The sequence below is a fragment of the Notolepis coatsorum genome (assembly GCF_963971535.1).
Source record: "Notolepis coatsorum genome assembly, chromosome: 15".
Lineage (NCBI taxonomy): Eukaryota > Metazoa > Chordata > Actinopteri > Aulopiformes > Paralepididae > Notolepis > Notolepis coatsorum.
In genome coordinates this window covers 7,021,459-7,045,340 of record NC_140179.1, presented here as the reverse complement: position 1 = coordinate 7,045,340, position 23,882 = coordinate 7,021,459, and the positions used below count along the sequence as shown (strand labels likewise).

The following is a 23,882-nucleotide window of genomic DNA, read 5'->3' as shown; positions in this document are numbered from 1 at the left end:
GCAACACAACTAACAGAAGAGTGAACAAAAAACGCTCATGGACCCGCGGTCTGTCATTGACTGCTCGCTTGTGTTGTTCGTTGGATTAGTTTTGGATTATTTGGCCGCCAAACCAACTATCAAAACGTACACAGACTGAAGTCGCTTGTGTTGTGTTGCTGTGGCGTTATTTTTTTCCGTAGCCGCATTTTGCGGAGACGCTCTCTGATTGGCCACTTCATGTGCGCCCAATCGTGTGAAGCCTGTTTCTACACCGGTTAAGCTTAGGCACTCTTTCGAAGTTGGTTAAGGTTAGAGTTTGTTTTAGAGCAGGGCGATATAACACCAGCCCTGATTCCAAACTCTAACCTTAACCAACTTCGAAAGAGTCGCCTAAGCTTAACCAGTGATAAACTAGGCATTAGGAGACCCGGAAATGGGCAAAGACACAGCTCGTCACGCGATTGGGCGCACATGTCAGTGGCCAATCAGAAAGCGTCTCCGCAAAATGCGGCTACGGAAAAAAAATAACGCGGATTTACAAACGGGTTGGTTTGCTATAAACATCAAAGATGTAGTTATGATACTGCATACTTATAAAAAAAAATTAAATATGTTTTTTTTTTTACAAACCGCTTGAATCATAGCCACATTAATAATGCTTGTAATAAACCAAACCGTTTGTAAATCCGTCAATATTTCAGCGAGTTATGAGTATTTTGGTCTGTGCAGCTCACTCACTCTCACTCAAGGCTGACCCTCACAAGATGGCGGCGGTTCAGTGACGTCGCTCTCCATTGGCCGGCAACGCCGTTGGTTGCCTAAAATATTAACGCGCGCGGGCAAGCTATCTAGTGTTCTATATATATCTATGGCCGCGGCACTCTCTCCAACCGCACGTCTCAACCGAGCCTGGTCAAGGGGGAGGGGCTAGACCAACGTGGAGTGACGTCCCCTCTCCGCCAATCAGCGCGCCGTCTGTGTGAGGCTGGGTCCAGCTGCAGCGCCGGAGAATCCTCTCAAGGGGCAAGCCTGTGGCAGCCACAGAGAGCGCGCTGATTGGCGGAAAGTACGGACGTTTCTCGAAGTGTTCGGAGGTGCAGCATGCCATCTAAGAATGAAGTGAGCGTGTGTTATTGGAATGATTGATTTATTGATTGATTGAACATTTTATTAATGTCCGCCTTGTTTCGAACTGGTTATGCTTAGGCCCTCTTTCGAAGTCGGTTGTTGAATGACCAGACGGAGGGAATACTTTATAAAGTATTATGTTTATTACCAGACATGGCTTAACACAGGCTCCACTGAGAGTGCACATTAAACAGTAGGTGGTACGGTGGCTGCTCTAACCGTGTATCAAAAGGCATATAGCGAATGCTCTACATCCTCTCTCTTTAACTTGTAGTCCTGACAACAAGATAGAATATGGTTAACTGGAAACAACAATGCCATTTCTATGTCATAACAGAATCATCAAATATGTTGATTGAAATATGTAAAATAATAAAAACATGGTATCTCATTTAACTCCACTGACTCAATGCACAAATTATTTTAGATACCCAGTAAACATTATTTAAAATTTTTTTTTTTACAACACTACAGGTGTACTGTAATTAACAATGAGTGTGTGGTGCTTAAAGTCCACACCAAGTTCAGCATACTCGGTCAAAATATTTTGGGTTTGGCCTACTATTGTGACCTGAGCGTGTTTGGTATGTGCTCCCACTGGTGCGTGTGGGCGTCAGAGCTACAGGCTCTTGAGATAAGGGTGTCTCACTGTCTGTGAGCTTATGTATCTCTGCGAAGGGAGTTTCCTCTACAGCTGGACTGAAGTGCAGCCGGTCGGCATCGTCGGACTGTCCTGGAAGTGGCTCAGGCTGCTACAGGTAGGATATGTCTGCGATTTCTCCTGTACTCCCTACCTTCAGACTGGATGAGGTAAGATCTTGGTTCTTTGCACACCTCTTTTACCATGCCCATGCGATTGTACCCATGGGGGGTCTGCATCCTGAATACCTCACCTTCATAAAGAGCCCGTAGTGGACTGCTCGACTTATCATAGCTCAGCTTTTGAGAGAGTCTTTTCTTTTGAAGCTGGGCTTTGACTTGTTGGGTGTCGCGAGTGGTAGGCTCCAGTAGCTGTTTGCTGACTGGGAGGGTGGTGCGTGTCTGCCTTGACATGAGTCTCTGTGCAGGTGAACCTAGCTGTGCATCTCGAGGGATGTTTCTCAGATTCAGTAGGTTTAGAAACATGTCTGTTCCATCCCTTTTCGATTTTTCCATCAGCTGTTTTGCACTACGGACTGCCCTCTCAGCTAGACCGTTGCTCTGTGGGAATTCTGGGACGCTGGTGACATGCTTAAAGTCCCACTGTGTGGCGAAGTCCTTGAACTGCTGGCTGGTATACTGCCTAGCGTTGTCCGAGATGAGTGTGTGTGGTGATCCATGGACAGAGAAGTGTCGTTTGAGTTTTGTGATGACTGAAATTGACGTGATGTCCTTGAGTTGGTCAATCTCATACCATCCAGAATATGAGTCCACGAGCACTTGATAATGTTTCCCGTTCCATTCCAGAATGTCTGTTGCCACTGTAGACCAAGGCAGGTCAGGAACCGGGTGTGGCTGGAGTGGTTCCTTCGGCTGGTGTGGCTTTGTGCTGTTGCACACAGAGCATGAGAGTACTGCATTGTCAATGTCCTTGCTCATGGTGGGCCAGAACGCTATGCCTCGGGCTCTGCGTTTGGTTGACTCTGCCCCCGGGTGGCCTCTGTGTACAATTTGTGTGTATTCACTCTGTAGGGACTGAGGGATGACTATTTGGTGACCTTTCATTACGATTCCTTCTTCAATGGTCAGCTCGTCCCGGAAGGGGAAGAAAGGACCAATGGTTTGGTGGGCCATCCATGTTTGACAACAGCGGTGAGTTTCTGCAGCGTTGCATCTTCTGCTGTGTGTCGCCTTAGCTCCTCTAGGCGGGCAGATGAGATGTGGTTGATCGACATCACCTCAAAGTCATTCCTCTCATTTGTGTGCTGAAAGGTTGATGTCCTGGGGGCTCGAGATAGAGTGTCGGCCAGGTACATGTCTTTCCCTTTCTTGTAGACGAGGTTGATGTTATACTTCTGCAGCTGTAGCATCATACGTTGGAGTCGTGCTGGAGCTGTGGAGATCGGCTTGTTGATGATTGTGACCAGGGGTTGGTGGTCGGTTTCCACAGTTACTGGTTTTCCATAGACATAATCATTAAATTTCGAACATGCAAACACAACCGCTAGGAGTTCCTTCTCTATTTGCGCGTAGTGTGTTTCAGTCTGTCAGCGTACGTGACGCATAGGCAATTGGTGTGCCTTCCTGCAAGCATGCTGCTCCAAGTCCGTGTTGTGAAGCGTCGCAGGTGAGTGTGACTGATCGATGAACGTCATAGTACGACAGGACAGGTGGGCTAGACATGCGTTCCTTCAGAGTGTCGTATGCATCCTGGTGCTGCTTTAGCCAGCACCACACTGTGTCCCTATGTGTGAGTTGTCTCAGCTGAAGCCTGGGATACATTTCCAGAGGTAGTTGACCATGCCGAGAAAGCGCTTGAGTGCTGTGACGTCCTCAGGGATTGGCAGTTCTGCGATGGCTTTGGTCTTGGATGGGTCCGCTTTTAGGCCATCACTGGTGAACACGTGACCGATATAGCAGACCTCAGCCAGTCGAAACTGGCACTTGAGGGGGTTGAGTCTCAGATTCACCTGACGTGCACGGTTCAATATCTTCACCAGGTTTCTGTCGTGCTCTGCTACATCATGGCCTCCGACAAGGATGTCGTCGACGATGATGGCACAGGGGTATCCTGCAAATATCTGCTCCATTGAGCGCTGGAACACCTCGCTGGCTGCATTTATTCCGAATGGCATCCGGAGGAATCTGTAGCGGCCAAAAGGTGTGCTGAAAGTGGTCAGCAGTGATGACTTACTGTCCAAAGAGATTTGCCAGAAAGAGCTTTTGGCGTCTAGGACTGAGAACACTGTTGCATTTGTCATTTGTGATGCGACCTCCTCAACAGTACGCATAGGATGGTGGGGACGTTTTAATGCTTTGTTGAGATCTCTGGGGTCGATGCAGATTCTTATGTCATCAGTTTGCTTTTTCTTTGTGGCCACCATGGATGACACCCATTCCGTTGGCTCCGAGACGGAAACGATGACGCCTAGGTCCTTCATCCTGTCAAGCTCCGCCTTGACTCTGTCCTGCATGGCCAACGGAATACGGCGTGCTGGACGGACGACGGGCTGTACATCTGGATCTAGTTTCATGGAGTATTTGACTGGTAGCTTGCCAAGTTTGTCCTGGAAAAGATCAGCATAGTCTGTAAAGATCTGATGGGGCAGGTTAGCATTGTCATTCACACTGAGTTGGTGAACCTCCTTGTTTAGTATTACTAGTTCCATGCATAAGCATGCTGGTAAGCCTAGCAGTGGCTGGACGTTTCTCTCCACAATGTAGAACTGCAGTGCATATGGCTGGCCTGCTAGGTGACATGATAGTGTTACTGAACCCACAGTGTTGATCTGATCTCCTCCATATGCAATCAAGTTGGTGATTTTTGAACAGTCGATTTCTTCTCCTTTCTCCACATGTTTGAATGCATCATATGACATGACATTGCACCTTGCTCCTGTATCGACTTTCATTTCGATAGGCTTGCTATTTACATGAACAGTGGTAAATGCTTCACTTTTTCCCTTTGCATTACCGTTTATTGTGTCAACATTCTCCAGTGTTATTCCATCCACATAGAATGATTCTTCATCGCTACCACTTGTGGCTCGTTCTGGTTCTAGTTGGTTGACGGATCTCCTTTGCTTCTGTGTGCCAGAGCGTTGCTGTGTTAATCTGCAACTGTTTTTGTAGTGGTTCCATTTCTTGCATGTGTGACTGTGGTTTCTGTCTTGTCTCAAATCTCTGATTCCTTGAGACTCTGTGTTGCACGCTGTCAACTTTAGTGGACATTTGCGGTACTGCAGATAGTGTTTTTGTGTGCTGGTCAGACAGATTGTGTATTCGACACACTGATATGGCTTTAGTTAGAGTCAGTTCACTATCACGCAGCAATACTTTTCTCAAACCATCGTCACTTATGCCACATACAAGTCTATCTCTGGTGAGGTCGTCTCGCAGTATTCCAAAACCGCAGCTCTTAGCTTTGATCCTTAAATCAGTAACGTATGATTAAATTGTCTCGCCTTGGTTTTGGCATCTTGTGTTAAACTTGTGCCTTTCCATTGTAATGTTTGTTTGAGGATTGCAAATTTCCCAAAAAAAATTCTTTAAACATACTGGGTTCTCCTTAGACTCCGCGGGAGTGATGACATTTCCACCTTCACCGGGTGCTCTTACCTCCGCTGCGTATGTGAATGATCTCTCACGTTCAATGGCTTCTGATCCTGCCAGGTTGAGTAGAATATACGCCTGTGTGCGGGCTGGTTTTTCAGAGTGTGCCGCGGCAATGAAGATGTCGTACTCTTGTTCAAACACTCGCCAGTTCTCGGCGATGTTCCCATCGAATACCAGGGGATCGGGTCTGCGGAATCCGTCTGCCATGACGACACTGTATGATAATGTGCGTGGCTAGTAGGCTACAAGTGCAACGTTAGCTTGTTAGCCTCTCAATCGATAAAAGAAATCATTCCTTGCTTTTTTTTTTCTTTTGTCTTTCTCGAAACGTGCATAATCCAGTATGTCCGCTTTTACTTCTGACACCATGTTGAATGACCAGACGGAGGGAATACTTTATGTAAGGGATAATGTATAGCTACGAGGTCATTGTCGCAAAATAATTGACCGACACGGAGTTTAGAATACAGAGGCGCCTCGCCGAGGTGTTCTAAACGTCAGTGAAGGTCAATTATTTTGCGACAATGACCGAGTCTCAGACAGTCATATTAATATACATAGTATGTACAGTTTCATATTGATGCGTTTGGAGATATCGCACTGATGCAGTGTGTGTCAGTGGGCTTGATTGCTCCAGCTGCGGACAGCGGTCATTATTGCTCGGTTGCCCCTGGCAGCGGTCCGTTATAGAGTAATAACGGACCGCTGCTGAGCGCTATTGACTAATCACAATCAAGCATTTCGGCGAATGTTAAAACGCCATGTAATAAAAAGTATTATGTTTATTACCACGAGACATGGCTTAACACAGGCTCCACTGAGAGTGCACATTAAACAGTAGGCGGTACGGTGTTCGCTCTAACCGTGTATCAAAAGGCATATAGCGTATGCTCTACATTCTCGAAGACACTCTGATGTCACGAGACCGCCGTCATCTTGGTATGAGGGTAACAAACTGATTTCTACCATCAAATGCATGCGTTGAGCTCCGTTTTTATTACATGTTTTATCACATTCTTGTTCATTTCATAAAATTTTCATACGATTCGTTTTGAAAATATTGAGGCCAACATGGCATTTCACTATTTCAAAAGCCTTTCTGGTGATTCTAAGGCGAGATATGAGTCAAAGAAGATCCCCCTGATGCCTCTGGTGTTGTAACGTTAATTACATCATATCGAACCGATAGGAGCTTATTTTATCTAATCTTACATGGTGGTACCCAGTGGTGCAGTCGTAATATGGGAACTGCCCACACGCCACGTGTTACATTGTTCATTTAGTTTGTATTTACTTTTAGTTTAAGTTAATTCAATTAAAGAAATTGTTTTACACACAAACACAAAAGCAAACAACTTGTGTTTACTTGAAAATGATTGGTGATCATTTGATTCATGGCGCTGAATCCCCTTTCACATTCTACAGTGCTGCATGGAATGACTTTTGTGCATAAGTATTTTACTGTAGTGTAGTGGTTGGATAGGATAGGATGGAATAGACACAGAGCTCCCTGCCCCCTCCCCCTCAGGTTTGGTGTGTGAACGATGGTCTGACTCAGGCAGAGCACCATTCACACCAAACCTGTGAATGTGAATACCATGAAATAGGTTGCATTCCATGCGCTATTGTTATGCTTATGCAGGTAGCCAGGTACATGCGACGAGTCGAGTGCAGCTCACAACAAATGGGCACAGCGCATTTTTGTGTGCGGACTGCGCGTACACGCGAGTACACATCCGTGCGCGATTGCGCGTACTTCTGCCTCAGTGGTGATCTACTAACACGGCGTTTAACCGCGTGTGTGCACGACTGTATCGCTGGTGGTACCACGTGTGCCACTACCCGATCAAACATCCACGTAAGATTAGATCAAATAAGCTCCTATCGGTTCGATATGATATAATTAATGTTAGCTCAGCATGTAGCTATTTGTCTAGGTTAACGTAGCTAACGTTAGCTGCCAGCCACTTTTTCCTCCTTGATGGTATAAAACTTGCGATTTGGATTTATGTTTTTGTCATTAGTACAACGCGTAACACAGCAGCTCTTTGGCATTGTGAAGGACTGAAGAAAATTCCGCTTGATTGTCTTTAATTTGCCGCTTTAACAATCCGTTTCTCCACTAAATGAAGCGTACACAATGTACCAGGCGGGACGCGTGTATCACTTCCGCAACGGATTTACTCGGATTTCGGTTTCCGGGTTCCTCTGATTGGCCGCGACCCCCACGTGACGCGCCCCCGCATCCACCGCTGCTGCTGCCGCTGCCCTGTGTGTTGCCGCGTGGCATGGACTTGACTGCCGGCCGTGAGATATGAAGACAAAGCCGCAAATTGAACATGCAGTGAGTCTGCGACGACAACAACCCAATAATCAACACTCGAAACAGCTATTACCAGACAATTACAACAGCAGTGGTGCCTGCTTCGATGCAGACAAGAGAAAGACTTTTGTCTTGTTTACACAGGGACATTTGAAGCAGGCACCATGTTGTATATAGAGATATGAAGACAATTTTAACTGGGTATAGGAAGGCAGCCAGTAATAATAAACACTCAAACAGCTATTACCAGACAATTACAACAGCAGTGGTGCCTGCTTCAAATGTCACGTATTATAGGCTATAAGCCTGTGTAGATCTATTCGGAATAATAAACATATACAAAACATGACACAATGTCATCCTATCTCCGATAGAGCGGCTGGTCTGAGTTGAACGAACACATCGGGAGGAGAATGAATGAATGAAATGAACCTGATGTAAACAAGACAAAAGTCTTTCTCTGGTCTGCATCGAAGCAGGCACCACTGCTGTTGTAATTGTCTGGTAATAGCTGTTTCGAGTGTTGATTATTGGGTTGTTGTCGTCGCAGACTCACTGCATGTTCAATTTGCGGCTCTGTCTTCATATCTCACGGCCGGCAGTCAAGTGAAAGTCCATGCCGCGTGGCAACACACAGGGCAGCGGCAGCAGCAGCGGTGGATAGGGGGGCGCGTCACGTGGGCCCGGGGTCGCGGCCAATCAGAGGAACCCGGAAACCGAAATCCGAGTAAATCCGTTGCGGAAGTGATACACGCAGGCGGGACAGTTTCCCCCCACGCTGCAGTTGCGTAGCAACAACAGACAGGAAATTGACTTCGAGAATCGGTTATGCTTAGAGTGTATCTTTAGAGCAGGGTGATGGACCACCAGCCCTGATTCCAAACTCTAAGCAAAACAGACTTCGAAAGTGGGCGACTTCGAAAGAGGTTCGAAACAAGGCGGACATTAATAAAATGTTCAATCAATCAATCCAATAACACACGCTCACTTAAAACACCGCACCTCCGAGCTGCTTCTATAGAAAGTAGGTTTGTACTAGGTTCGTGGCTGCCACAGGCTTGCCCAGTGAGAGGATACTCCGGCGCTGCAGCTGGACCCTATTGCTGGGATTCAGAACACCGGAAGTGTCGCGGTGGTCTGTCGCCGTTCGGCACGCATGCGCATTGTAACCACATAAGGAGCTGCGTCATCATTCCTCCTCTAGGACCGCGGCCCGATGCGGACCTACACTCCTTTACCATCACTTATCTTTTATCAAACTGGATAATGCCAGGTAGGCAATGTTTTAAAATGTCTTACACCTTTTACAAGTGATGCTATACTGGTGTTTCTGCTGTATTGAGATAACTGGTAACACGCCACGCACGCGCGCGCCGCGGGTACCGTACGTGCATGCGCACAGAACAGATTTTTTTTTTTTGAAATAGCGAAGCTGAAAAAGGTAGCAGGAACATTAAAACAGAGAACATTAGAACATATACAATTAGTCAACTGAATGCTTTGTATCTTGTTTGCTAATTCAGGTTAAAGACAGCCGATTTAACCAGCATATGAGCAAGACTGTCTTGGTGTATGTTATGATGAAGGATTAGGAAGCATACTAGGACCGCTACTATTCCTAATTTATGCAAATGACATGTCGTCAGCTTGTGACTGCAACTTGTTCCTGTTTGCGGACGACTCAGCCCTGCTGGTCTCTGACAAGAACAAGTTACAGGTTGAAAAAGCCCTCAGCTCGGAACTAGGCAAAATCTGCATATGGCTCGCCGACAACAAACTATCATTACACATGGGCAAAACAGAGTCCATTCTCTTCGGTTCAAATAACAAACTCAGCAAGACCGACGGCTTCTCGGTTACAGTGGGTGACAATATTATCACAAGGAAAGATGAAATTACCTACCTGGGTTCCATCCTAGAGGCTAATCTTTCCTGTGACAAAATGGCATCCAATGTAATAAAAAAAAGTCAACCAACGAACGCGATTCTTGTACCGGATCTCCTCTCTGGTAAACAAGAATACCCTGAAGACTCTAGCAGGAGCACTCATTCAACGGTACTACGACTATGCTTGCACCTCATGGTACCAAAGCACCTCAAAGGCACTAAAAAACAAATTACAAACATCTCAAAACAAGCTAGTCAGACTACTACTTGACCTGACTCCTAGAACCCACCTCACCCCTGCCCACTTTGACAACCTAGGATGGCTTAGAGTAGACGACAGAGTACAGCAACTTGCAATGGGCCTGGTCTACAAGATACACTACGCGACCAAGGTACCCATGTACATGTCAAAATACTTCCCAAAGGTCAGTGAATACCACGATCACAACACCAGAGGGAGCTCCACAAATCATGTAAAACCCAGATTCGGATCAAACAAGGGACTAAACACGTTTCGCAATTATGCCACATCAATGTGGAACGCCCTGCCTAAAGCTGTAAAGGAATGTGAATCACTACCCACCTTCAAAAACACTCTCAAAAAACACCTACGTGAGACTGCAATTCGAAACTGGCCCCTACAAATGTCCTAACCTAGTTGTACAGTAAATGACCAAGTAAGGCTTTGTCAATATTCAAATGTACAGTGTCAAATGTGTGCGTGTCCCCTTCCCAACCCCCCTCCCCCCCCCCACCTCCAATGTACAGCCCTCACCCAACCCACCCAACCCCACCCCACCCAACCAACCTCCTCCAATGTACAATTTCTATGCCAAATGTATATACACTCCTTTTCTGGACACTTTTGTATCACAAACAGTACTGTATTTGCAAATCTGATATGTCATAAATGTATAGATGTAGCAGTACTGTCTATCTGTATGTCATGTATGTCATATATGTTATGATGAATTGAAAATGGGGGACCCTGATGTAAACAAGTCGAAAGTCTTTCTCTGGTCTGCATCCCCTTAACAATTGTATGTATTGAGCTGTACTGTACTGTACCCATTCTGCAATCTGTTAATAAACTTTTCAATCAATCAATCAATCAATGAATTGAAAATGGGGGACCCTGATGTAAACAAGACGAAAGTCTTTCTCTGGTCTGCATCCCCTTAACAACTGTATGCATGTATTGAGCTGTACTGTACTGTACCCGGGCGTTGGAGGTCGTGCAGGTATAGCGAAACTAAGTTTGCTTTGGATAAGCTGAAGCTGCAACTTTCTTCTCTTGGGGAGCGGCGGTGGCATTGATTGATTGATTGATTGAAAAGTTTATTAACAGATTGCAGAATGGGTACAGTACAGTCAGTGGTGCAGTCGTAATATGGGAACTGGTAACACGCCACGCCACGTGCATGCGCACAGAACTGATTTATACACACACACACACGCACGCACATGTGATCTGGTAACACTGCGTGTAACCGCGTGTGACCACGACTGCACCACTGAGTACAGTACAGCTCAATACATACAATTGTTAAGAGGATGCAGACCTGAGAGACTTTCGTCTTGTTTCCATCAGGGTCCCCCATTTTCAATTCATCATATGACACACATGACATACAGATAGACAGTACTGCTACATCTATACATTTATGACATACCAGATTTTCAAATACAGTACTGTTTGTGATACTAAAAAAAATCCAGAAAAAGAGTGTATATACATTTGACATAGAAACTGTGCATTGGGGGAGGTTGGGTAGGTGGGGTGGGGCTGTACATTGGAGTTCCGAGCTGAGGGTTTTTTCAACCTGTAACTTGTTCTTGTCAGAGACCAGCAGGGCTGAGTCGTCCGCAAACAGGAACAAGTTGCAGTCACAAGCTGACGACATGTCATTTGCATAAATTAGGAACAGTAGTGGTCCTAGTATGCTTCCTTGTGGAACACGACAGTTCACTGTGAGGGGGGGGGGGGATAGGGTACCGTTTACCTCTTCCAGTCCGTTACCATTTCCAGTTTGAAATCGTCTTTGTGGACGCCTAGGTTCTTGTAGTATGCTACTATGTGTTCTACCCCATACTGCCCTGAGTGGGAGGGTAGTTTGTTTACCAGTGTTGTGGCTATGTTTGTGAAGAAAGTGTTTAAGTAATTGGCTACATCCAGTTTGTCTGTGATGAGCGTGTTGTCCGTCTTTATGTTTATGTTTGAGAACCTGGTTTTAAGTTTTTTACTGCAGCCTAGTTGATTATTGAGTAATTTCCAAAGTTCACGTGGTTTATTTTTGTTTTCCTCAGTTTTGTCATTGATATTTTTTTTTGCAGTTTTTATCATGGAGTTTACGTCATTTCTTAGTCTGTTTCTTTCTAGTTTGAGTTCAGTCACGTGGGCTTGGAGTTCACTGCTCGTGCTTTTGGTAAGCTTTGACTGACTTTTACGAAATTCAGAGAATTTTTTGTCTTTGTCCCTGGCATCGTTGGTTCAGGTTGCGTTGCAGGTAGGAACATGATACTGTTGTCAAATGATCTGTTTATATCTGTTTGTATTTGCGGGCGGGGGCGTGGTTGAAGACGCGCTTTTGTTATGGGTGGCCACTGGCCGGGTACTTAGCGCACAACGAATGGATAGAGCGCATCTTTGTGTGCGCGACTGCGCGTACACGCGAGTACACATCCGTGCGCGATCGCGCGTACTTCTGCCTCAGTGATCTAATAATACACCGTGTAACCGTGTGTGTGCACGACTGCACCCCTGACTGTCGTGTTGGTGGTGTTTAGGCTTTGGGTGATAGTTGTTAGCTTCAACAAATATGAGGTACTTTGAAATACCCAGTAACTAATAATCTATCACAAACCGATGCAAGTTGTAGAGTTAACTGTTCCTTCGCTCTCCATGTTCAATGTAGAGGGTTCTGTTTCTTCGTCATCGGTGTTTGTTCAATGTAGAGTGTTGTGAAGGATCAGATTAAACCGAATATATATATTTATTTATGGATATATATTTAATGGTATTTGTATATCGTTTGATATCCCTTGTATATTCCTTGTACATATACACTGAATATCCCTTTGGTCTACTAACAGCCCATAATAGTTTCATTCTCTCATTGGACAAAAACTTGGCGCCAGCAGCCAAGCCCCTTGGTTCAAGTTCAATCGTGCCGACGAACATGTCGTTACTAGCCCCGGTTCCGCGTAGGAATACGTCTGCCGAAATACGAATGGTACTATTTGTTCACAGCGCATATATATATGGCGCAAGTAAAGTAGAACTTTCTTTTTAGTCCCTTAGCCCTTAGTTCTTTACCCTCCAACCTAGTGGCAAGACGTTAAGCCTCACCCACGATACACGTGTGGTGCAGTATGGTCAACTTGGCCTCAGAATGGCATTGAGACATCGTGTGGATTAATAGTTGAATTGTCATAGTTTGGCACTATACCGTCGAGTGGGACGTATTTCTATTAAGTTAATAATAGTCTATTATGTATGGTGCATCGTTCGGTTAGAGTTATAAAGTGAGCAGTACCCCCATCGTTTCCTCGCGTTATCTAGAGTCTTAACCAGGCTGGGCAGACCACGTGTGGTGCTTTCATCCGAGGAGTTCTGGGCTAGGACGAGTGGACCTGCACATTGGATTACCTTACCCGGACGACGGCGAGCCCTACACGGCTTGGATTATCTACTTGCTTTGGGTGCTTTGATTATGCCATGGATAACAGCCAACACTGGTGAGTGTTGGAACTACCCCCCGAGAGGAGTCCAGGTGAGACGGCGCTCTACCCCGAGTGAGGTCGCCTCACGTCTCTTCGTTGTGGACCGGCAGCTACCGTCTACAAGAGGGCCCAGCGGTATTCATCTGTGGACCAAGGTTCTGTGGGCACCGTGTTCAGCACTCTGAATTCTCCCAAGAAATCGTTGGCCAGATGGGATATCGCCAGCGGCTCTCCTAACCCCCCCCCCCCCCCCCTACTGACTTACAACCAGCGGGACCCCCTTTAGTGTATCCAGCTATAATCATTAAGTACCATCGCTATAGTTCCCTAAAGAACCAGGTTGTATACTTGCTTCCTGCGTAACCAGAGATTGGACATTCAATGTTGATTTGCCTACGAATACTCATTTGCCTTACAAGTGCATTCAAATCATAAATGTCATTAAGTGAACGTTGTATATACCCTTTGCTATATATTAAAGATTCAACGGATACATTTGTGTGGACTTGGTTTCATGGTGGGAAAGTGTTCATCATATCTATATCATGTACTGTGTGGCCAGTAGTTAAAGTACATAAAGCGGTAGTGGTTTAATGATACCATACTTATCAATACAGTCAGGGAATTGTACCCCTCAGTTACATAGAGGGTTGTGTTTCTTCGTCATCACGACTCATATCTTATCATGTATTTATCCACACAAAGAACGCCCAATCCGTTTTGTTTCTTTTATGTGAATAGTTTATTTACAAGTGAACCAAACCACTGACAGCTAACTGATGACAGCTGACAGCTAGGTATACGTGCTCGGCTTCCCGCCACTGCGTCATACCGTCATGTCTTTACGTACTGCAAGTACAAAACACAAGACTTAGAATAGAGTTGCACCACATTTCCAATACAACACATGGATAATGAACGTATAGGCTACTCACTTTAACACAAAACATAACAACCATAACATACAGTATGATCCCATTTTCAACATGAGAACATATATCAACACCCCCACTTGTTCTCATCATCTCAAGCCGAAAATGACGATACTCATGTTAGTTTCCAAAAAAGAAACTCTTTAATTTATTAAACTTGAACTTAACTACCGGTTTTGTAAGTGTCTGCAGCCATATCTTCTGTTGGGCAGTAAACAATATAAATTTTCCCTTCGGTGACTGCCTCACGAATAAAGTGATACTTTACATCAATGTGTTTGGACCTCTGTCTGTTCACTGGGTTCTTACTGAGTGCAATGGCCCCCTGGTTGTCTTCATGAATCTTTGTACAACGGTAGACTCTCTTATCCATGTCATTTAATAGTTGAGTTAGATACATGCTTTCCTGAGTAGTAGTAGCTAGACTGATGTATTCAGCCTCACATGTTGAGAGTGCTACTGTTGGGTTGTTTCTTTGACTTCCAGGATATTGCAGGGCCTTGTTTAGTCAGGCTAAAACAGTATCCTGTTGTACTTCGTCTATCTTCCACAGAACGTCTATCTTCCACAGAAGATGCCCAGTCAGAATCACTAAGCTATAAGACTTAAGTCTTCATCTGATTTCTTGAAGCACAACTCGTAGTCACTGGTTCCTTTAGGTATCTCAAAACATGTTTAGCAGCTACTAAGTTCTGTTTTTGGATTTGCCAGTGTTTGTGATAATTTACTAACAATCCAGCTAATATCTGGTCGGGTACAAGTCATTGCATAGATCAAACTGCCTATGATCTCACGGTATTCTTACGTACCCCTGTGGGGAGACGCAACACAAGGCCACAGACAGGGTAGGTGAGGGTGCAGTGACACAAACGCATGAGACAATTTGCAAAATAATAATATTTATTTTACAAAGTCAAGATCAGCAACACAGAGAGCACCAAATTAAATATCAAAAAGAAATAACCCACCCCCCCTTACAGGCGCGGACGCCGCAAAGTACAGGTGGTGGTGCTCACTCTAAAGCTGGTGTCTTTAACAGTAGGTCACCTACGTGATGCAATATGTAGACCCAGGGTATCTTCCTGCCCTCAATGTCCCTGTGTGCGAAACAAAAGGTTAACAAGAAAAACAATCACCATAGGCTGGGTGGCACAAGGAATAAACAAATACACAAACAGGTTATGGGTAAAACAGAAATGTACAACAAACTAAAGAACACAAACACAATGGAGTGAACCAGAGCTTTCGCCAGCTCTATCAAATGTACCTCTACCTGGACATCTCTACCTGGACATCTCAACCTGGACATCTCTACCTGTACATAATAGAGCATTAACTAGCTCACACACCAAACATGAGAGCAATAGAGCATTAACTAGCTCACACACCAAACATGAGAGCAAATAGAGCATTAACTAGCTCAAATATACATACCCCACATACAGTGGCAAATGGCAAAACAGGGCCAACAGTATATATACCCCACACAGGGTTTGGTCCACGCAGGCACACACAGAATTATCACCAAAGACAGAGAGACACCCACCACCACACTGAGCTAAAAGAGCTAACCAACACTGCACACAAAATGGGTATATGAAGGGAGAGTGGATGTTGATTGCAGAATCAGCTTCACCTGCCGTTGCACTGGGGTGAGTTGCTGATTGACCAGCTGGCTGCTGGTGCTGCAACTGGGAGACACCTGAGAATGGGATATGTTACACAGGAGGGAGACAAAAACAGAACAACCAAAACATGCCTATATACACACACAACAGATAACATACATTACTCCCTCTATATACATACATAAGGACACCGTCCGTAACAGGGATTAACATTGTTGTTGTCACTCTCCTCAATTCTATCAACTTCCACTTTTAATTCACATGGTGTATATCTAGGTTTACAGTTTGACATTCCAAATCTATCAAACATTTTTAGAATGTATGTTTTCTGATAAATTTTTATTTCTTCTCCCTTTTGTTCAAACTGAATGCCCAGGAAGTATGATATTTTCCCCAGATCCTTCATGTTAAACTGGGCTTTCATGTTTTCCTTGAAACTGTTCAGACGTTCGTTACTGCTAGCGGCGATGATTAAATCATCGACCCAGATTAGTACGATAATAGTTTCATCACCCATCTCTTTTCTACACAGTGATCAGATAGATTTCTTGTAAAGTTGTCTTTCTCTAGATCAGTGCTTCTCAAACTTTTTCTGTCAGGCCCCCCTTTGGCGGACCAAAATATCTTGGGCCCCCCCCCCCCCCCCCCCCTCGCCCCAACAAAATAGTCATGAAATGGGCCATGTTTAAATGTATTGAAATAACACCAATATTGTGACCTTTCAAATTGACAACACCTTCCCTCGCGAGAGCCACCTTGCCTCGCTGTGAAACAGCACTGCAGAATGGTCAGCTCCCATCTCCTCACACAGCCCAGAGAACAGGCGCGCTTTCAGCGGTCGGGTTTTGATGAAATTTACCACGTTTATAACTTCTGTCAACCTCATTCAGCTCAGGGCTAAGCTGTCTTGACCCTGGGCCTCTCTGTGAATTTACAGTGCGTCCATTGCGTGTTTGGCGAGACCCCCTTGATGAGCGCCTGTAGCCCCCTCCTTTTCCCTGCCATGGCCTGCGCACCGTCAGAGCAAAAGCCCACACACAGGGAGCGAAATTAACTTTTTGACTCACCGGCCAGTGGCGGGTAGATGGGAAGAGTCTACCCGCCAAGCATATTTCTTACCTGCCAATATATATTTTATATATACATTTTTTTTAAAATAAAATATATATTATATAATCATACTTGTAGTTGTATTATCTGCGAGACATCGCCACCACGCAATAAGTCAAAATGCTTGCTATCTGCAAACAGCTCCACTGTCTGTTTTGGCTGTGTTGCTCTTCTAGAAAAATAATCCTTTCAGGGTTGCCTATTGAAATACTGTACACTTTCCTACTGTACACTTTCCTGATTAATTGAAATGGGGGACCCTGATGTAAACAAGACGAAAGTCTTTCTCTGGTCTGCATCCCCTTAACAATTGTGTGTATTGAGCTGTACTGTATTGTACCCATTCTGCAATCTGTTAATAAAGTTTTCAATCAATCAATCAATCACACCTCCAGTACAGAAACATTGTTTGAGTTTGCGTGTCAGGTAGACCATTGATTGACAGTCGAGTCTGCCAATTACATCACATCGCTTGCACTCCGGTGCTGCAGCTGGACCCATTGCCCACCTCTGCTGTTGATAACGCTAGCCAAGTTATTATACACACAGATACACAGTGGGCCAGTGACTTTGGTGTAGGGGTGTAACAATGCATCGATCCTAAGGGGGATATTCAACTGCATCGATTTGAAAATGTTAGAATAGATTATCGCAATTTTAATGTGTACACGTTATGTTATTGTCATGTCCGTTACAGCCAACACACCGACATACGCTACTGCATCAACGTTATGATTAACAAAGCAAGGCATTCGTTTTGTTGCATTAACGTTATATTACTATTGCTATCGATAAATCTAGGTGTTCTAAAATCTATTGCTATTGGTAAGAGAGACTATAATAAGTTGGTGTCTCGGAAAACGAGAGCCCTGATCGCGGAGTTTCAGGAAGTAAACAAGAAAAATGAGAGCTTCCGATTGGTCATTTGCTTTATTTCCCATGAAACCAGTCACTTCACTCTACTGTGATTGGACCGTTGGCTTGAGTGCAATGTGGGACTTGTAGTTTTTTAACGATCTCGCAGCGGAGGAAAAAAAAGACGAGAGAGGCTATAATCTGTATTCGCACAGCGTGCGCGTAATTGATTTTTACCGTTCGCATACAACTATTTTTAGGGGCCTGCTTATGAACTACACGTCTACACGCCACACGGCGGGCAGCCCTCTAAGTGTCATGCGCCAAAGGTAAAAACAGACCGCCCCTGGCGGGCGGCGGGCTTTAGTTTCGGTCCCTGCCCACACAGTTCTCCCATTTCAGTCCATGTTCTGTCAGGTAACTGTCAATAATTTTGAAGAGCTCATCAGCTGTCGCTCTGTTTTTGACATATTTGCAAAACAGCAGATCTTCACTCAGTGACTGGGAATTTACAAAGCGAACATAGGAAATAAGCAAACAGTCTTTATTGCGGCAGTCTTTGACAAGGCAACACGCATGTCATCCTCAAGGCTCAACTTGGCCCTATATTTTGTTTTCAGAGCTGTCATGGATGAAAAGCCAGCTTCACACAGATATGTGGTGCTGAATGGTATCAACACCTTAACTGCTGCATCATGAGATACTTGGTACTCAGCACCACACTCTGAAACTAGCTCTCCAGGTGGTATCAGGTGAGATTTCAATGAGTTCTTCCAAGAGTTTGGATGGAGATGTGTCAGGAAGCTTTGTCTCAATGTTGTCTGTAAAGTTTTTTTTTATCGAGAGTAACTTGGTGATCCTTTTCTGTGTTTTATTAAATAATGATTTTCAGATTTTGAGAAATTGTCAAACTTATCCAAATATGGTATTTTCATGGAGAACAGTGCAGCTGCAACAGATAGCACTTTAGTGATAATTTTCTGTAATCAAGAAAAAAAGAAATTTAATCTCAAGGCCCCCCCTGTCATGCCTCTGCGCCCCCCCTGGGGTAGGGCTGCAACTAATGACTATTTTGACTAATCGAAAACCAATTATATATATATAAAAAAAAAAAAAAAAATTTTTTTTTTTTTTTTTTTATAACTACCTATCTTTGTGAAAGTGGCTTCTCAGCTCTGGTCCAGCTGAAGACAGAGCAGAGGAACAGATTGGACATTGAGCATGACCTCAGAGTTGCTTTGAGACTCTTGTCAGGACCAAACAACATCCCCAGTTATCCCATTAGTTCCCCCAAACTTACTGTCGGTCTGTTATGTTAACACTTTAAGTGCCGAAAACGTGTTTAGGCGTCCTTCCCCGCCATGCTCAAGTTGCAGAGGACGCCGTAACTCGTCTTTAATATCAATATTTCAAAAATCTGTGATCGGAATCATATTTTCCATCCGCAGCCTTCACACACAGTTCTGAGCTCCTCTCAATCCTCTAGCGGTTCAAGAGCGCCATCTGGTGGCCGATCGGCAGAAGCGCCAAACAGGAAGTTATGTGGATGAAGTGCTGATCACCCATATTACTTCCGGGCACTCGCTATAGGTCCCGGGACTCCATCTTGATACACTGGACATCGATCGGTTGCAAATAACTCGATAAACAACATGATTTGGACGTATATAGTATTATACAACCTGGAAATGGACCGGGTATTTCGACATCCCATAATGGAAAACTGTCTACCCCACGCTGATCGTCCAACGGCCCGCGGAGACTGGAGTTTTAGCGTGTAATATTACCGTGTTCGACACTAACTGCTATGATGAACATTTGACCCACATTAGATGAATGGTATAACGCTGCCCACGGAATTATAAACGCCCCCTCACCCATCCGGTCAACATCAGATGACGTGTAGTAACTTCCAGAAGTCCGTCCAGTTGGATTCTTTTATATCGCGCCGATTGCTATCAAACTGTATTTGATCATCAATATAATGCATTTGGGGCTATAAATCACGTTCTGGAGAAAGCTGCAGAAAGAGATGAAAACATACTTATACTTTAGATGATATTTTAGTATGAATATGTGAATGAAAAAGTTTACCGTTCATACACCCTGAACAATACATATAGGACATTGAATGGGCCCTAATAATGGCAATTTAGCAATATAATTAAAAAAGTTATAGCCCTGCAAAGAAGGGGAACTTCTCCATAGACAAATAGAGCTGGCAAGGGATGGTATATCATGAATTTAGCCTTAGGCAATCAAAGTGTTAAGCTAAGAAGTCTTCAGCTGGCTGGACCAGAGCTGAGAAGCCACTTTCACAAAGATAGGTAGTGCAAAAAAAAAAATTATAATATTTTTTTTTGTTTTTTAATGACTAATCGACGCAACAATATCTCGTCGACGACTTTTCATAATCGACGATGTCGACTAATCGTTGCAGCCCTACCCTGGGGGGCGCGCTCTAGATGATCATTTAGGAGTTTGTACCAGTTCCTTCCGGACTGTTTCAGACCATAAAGGGATTTCTTTAATTTACATACCAACTTCTTCCCAGTCTCCGATACCTCTTCATAACCAAATCAAAAATTCAAATCAAATAAAAAAGAACCCTCAGGTTGTTCTAGGAATATGCCTTCCTCTATAGGAGCATGTAAGTATGCCGTTTTGACGTCCATCTGATGGACAATGAGCCTGAGGTCATCTTGTACTGCGACCTGCATCAATGCCCTTACTGACGTAAGGTTTGCTGTTGGAGCAAACGTCTCATGGTAGTCTATGCCTTCTGTTTGGTTATAACCCTTAGCAACGTATCTAGCTTTATATATTTAGCCTCTTTCAGCATTTTCTTTAATGGCATAGACCCATCTACCCCCCACTGTGTTCCTGCCCTCAGGCAAAGAGGTCAGTTCAAAAGTGTCATTTTCTTTCAGTGAGTCGATCTCATCGTTCATCGCTTGTTCCCATCTGGGTGACTCTGGTGACCTCAGAGCTTATCTATAGGTTTGAGGGACTCCACAAACCGCCCTGTAACAGTAATCGGTTACATCATCATCTGTAAAATCTGATACATAGTCGTGTAAGTATTGTGTTTCCTCCTCTCTCTTTTTGGATAGTGGCGTTTTTCACTAGGACTAGGTTTTGGATCTGCATCGTTTTCATCCTGTTGATCTGTATCTGTATTTGCAGTCTTGTCGCTCCCCTCTAGAACCTGTCTCTGTGTTCTCCTCACCCTGTGGCTGTGGTACATGAGTGCTGTTCTTACATTACATTTACATTTTACATTTAGTCATTTAGCTGACGCTTTTATCCAAAGCGACTTACAAGTTCTGTACGACAAGCCATCAGGAAGGGCACAACTCTATCAGCTGAGCAACAATGTTCATCAAAGTGTTGAGTGCTACAGTGTAGGTTAGTTTATTAGGACAAGTGCATGACAGTACGGTTAGTTAGGGTTAGATTTTTTTTTTTTTTTTTTTTTTTTTTTTAATTCAGATAATGGTTGAAGAAGTGCGTCTTTAGTCGACGGCGAAAGATTGGACGTGATTCGGCTGTCCTAACTGGGGTGGGTAGTTCATTCAACCCCCCCCCACCTACCCAACCTCCTCCAGTGTACAGTTTCTTTGTCAAATATACTCTCTTTTTTAGACTCTTTGTATCACAAACAGTACTGTATTTGTAAATCTGGTATGTCATATGTTATGATGAATTGAAAATGGGGGACCCTGATGTAAACAAGTCGAAAGTCTTTCTCTGGTCTGCATCCCCTTAACAATTGTGTGTATTGAGCTGTACTGTATTGTACCCATTCTGCAATCTGAATACAATTTTCAATCAATGTAGGATAGTTCTATGTACTGATCACAGACATGTAACTGTTAGGGTAGTTAAGTACCGATCACAGATATATAAGATAATTAACTTATATGTACTTATGTTAATTTACGTATCGTAAATGTCTATCGTCGCTTACTTTATCAATTTCGACAACAATCGTTGCACGATTTTAACTTACTGGTCCACTGGCTTATTTAGGAAATCCCTGAACATGAACTTGTGTTGAGATATATGTTCTCATATGTTGAAAATGGGATCATATGTTATGGTTATGTTTTGTGTTAAAGTGAGTAGCCTATACGTTCCTATGTGTTGTATTGGAAATGTGGTGCAACTCTATTCTAAGTCTTGTGTTTTGTTCTTGTACTTGCAGTACGTAAAGACATGACGGTATGACGCAGTGGCGGGAAGCCGAGCACGTATACCTAGCGGTCAGCTGTCATCAGTTAGCTGTCAGTGCGCACGGGTGAAAATGGTGTGTCACAGCTGGGAGTGTTTGTGGTGTTTGTAATGGAGGAGCAGTTTGGTTCACTTATTGTAAATAAACTATTCACATAAAAGAAACAAAACGGATCGGGCGTTCTTTGTGTGGATAAATACATATGATAAGATATGAGTTGTGATGACGAAGAAACAGAACCCTCTACATTGAACAAACACTGATGAAGAAGAAACAGAACCCTCTACATTGAACATGGAGAACGAAGGAACAGGAAACTCTACAGGTTATGGGCCCAGGCGTGGTGGTACCGCAGGAGGACGATGGCAGAGATTAGTTTTAGACGGAGATCAAAACAATTACGAGCTTTGGGAAGTGAAGTTTCTCGGCCACATGAGAATGATGGGACTAAAAGACACGATACTCTGCACCAGTGAGGACGGTCCAGATGAAGAGAAGAACGAAAAATGCTACGCATTTCCTGGATGACAAAAGTCTACCGTTGGTTATGAGAGAGGCGACAGATGATGGCAACAAAGCACTCGAAATACTACGAAGTCATTACGCAAGTCAGGGTAAGCCAAGAATTATTGCCCTGTACATAGAACTAACGTCACTTACTACCAGACTCTCTGCCTTGTGTCAGGAATTCTGTATCATCCTCATCAGTTTGAGTCTGTTGTTCCACACTGTTCTTTCTAATGAATTTTACTAGCCTGTGTTTTGATACCTCTCCTGTATGCGGTTTGTATACTAGGTATGCCGGGCTGTTTTTACTGTATCTCACAAATATCCCCTTTTCACATCTGGGGTCGAGTTTCTTATGATCGTGTTTATATGCATAACACTCTGAGCCGAACACCCACATTTTTGAGAGGTCTGGTTTCTTTCCTGTTAACATGAAGTAAGGGGTATTTTTGGTCCTTTCGTTGTAGCATCTATTTCGCATGTGAGCTGCATTTTGTACAGCATCTTTGGTAATCTCTTTTCTAATAATTGGCACCTTCCCATTTCAAATAAAGTCCTAAACTGTCTCAGCTGTGCCGTTTTGATGAGGGGAATAGGGGCATGATGTCTCATGTCTTATCCCTCTATCTCTCAACAGTAACTGAAAGGAGTTGCTTGTGTATTCCGTACCGTTATCTGACCGTATGGTCTTGACTTGACCATATGGTGCACTATCTGCCAGGAATTTTTCAGTTGCTAATGTTGTTTCACCCTTGTTTTTGAGGAAATAAACAGACTGCTCCTGAGAAATCATCTGTGAATGCGATTGCATATCTATGTCCATCTTGAGTAGTTGGGTCAATAGGCCCTGCTAAGTCAGTGTGAATTAACTCTAGGGGGGCACTAGCTTTTGCATCAGGTTTCCTATTTCTGTTGTTGGTCAATTTTCCTTCAGTACAGACACTACAGTCTATCTTAGTGTTACCTGTTATCTTCATACCCTCTACCACCTTTGGTAATTTCAACACATCATCTACGTTACAATGACCCATGATCTCATGCCAAGTTTTTACATCACAAGTTAAGCTCACTTTGTCTCTGGACATCATATCATTAATTGAATGAGCAACACATGTTTCATTATTTACCGTTTCCAGGTAGTACAGTCTCTCATGCTGCTCTATGCGGAAAACAGCGCCATCTTTGTTGATGACCAGGTTCTGTCCTTCTTGGAATGTCACCTTGTCTTCGTCTGCTGTGGCTGCTTGTACGGAGAGTATGCTCTGTGGATACGATGGGATGAACAGCGCATTCCTCAGTGTGATTCCGACGCATCTTCC

General features: G+C 44.1%; 2 protein-coding genes across 2 annotated transcripts in view; both read left to right on the top strand.

Moving 5' to 3' along the window:
* LOC311241654 (uncharacterized protein) overlaps positions 1–2,658 on the top strand; it is a gene marked incomplete at its 3' end in the record, with an annotated part of 70,576 nt that extends 67,918 nt beyond the window's left edge. The window contains exons 6-7 of the mRNA XM_084330530.1: positions 1,789–1,868; positions 2,557–2,658. Coding sequence (XP_084186656.1) covers positions 1,789–1,868; positions 2,557–2,658 — 182 coding nt within the window. The remainder of the gene's footprint in view (positions 1–1,788; positions 1,869–2,556) is intronic.
* A 6,227-nt stretch (positions 2,659–8,885) lies between these two features.
* LOC311241653 (uncharacterized protein) overlaps positions 8,886–23,882 on the top strand; it is a gene marked incomplete at its 3' end in the record, with an annotated part of 63,175 nt that continues 48,178 nt past the window's right edge. Inside the window, exon 1 of the mRNA XM_084330529.1 lies at positions 8,886–8,960. Coding sequence (XP_084186655.1) covers positions 8,954–8,960 — 7 coding nt within the window. The 5' untranslated portion in view covers positions 8,886–8,953. The remainder of the gene's footprint in view (positions 8,961–23,882) is intronic.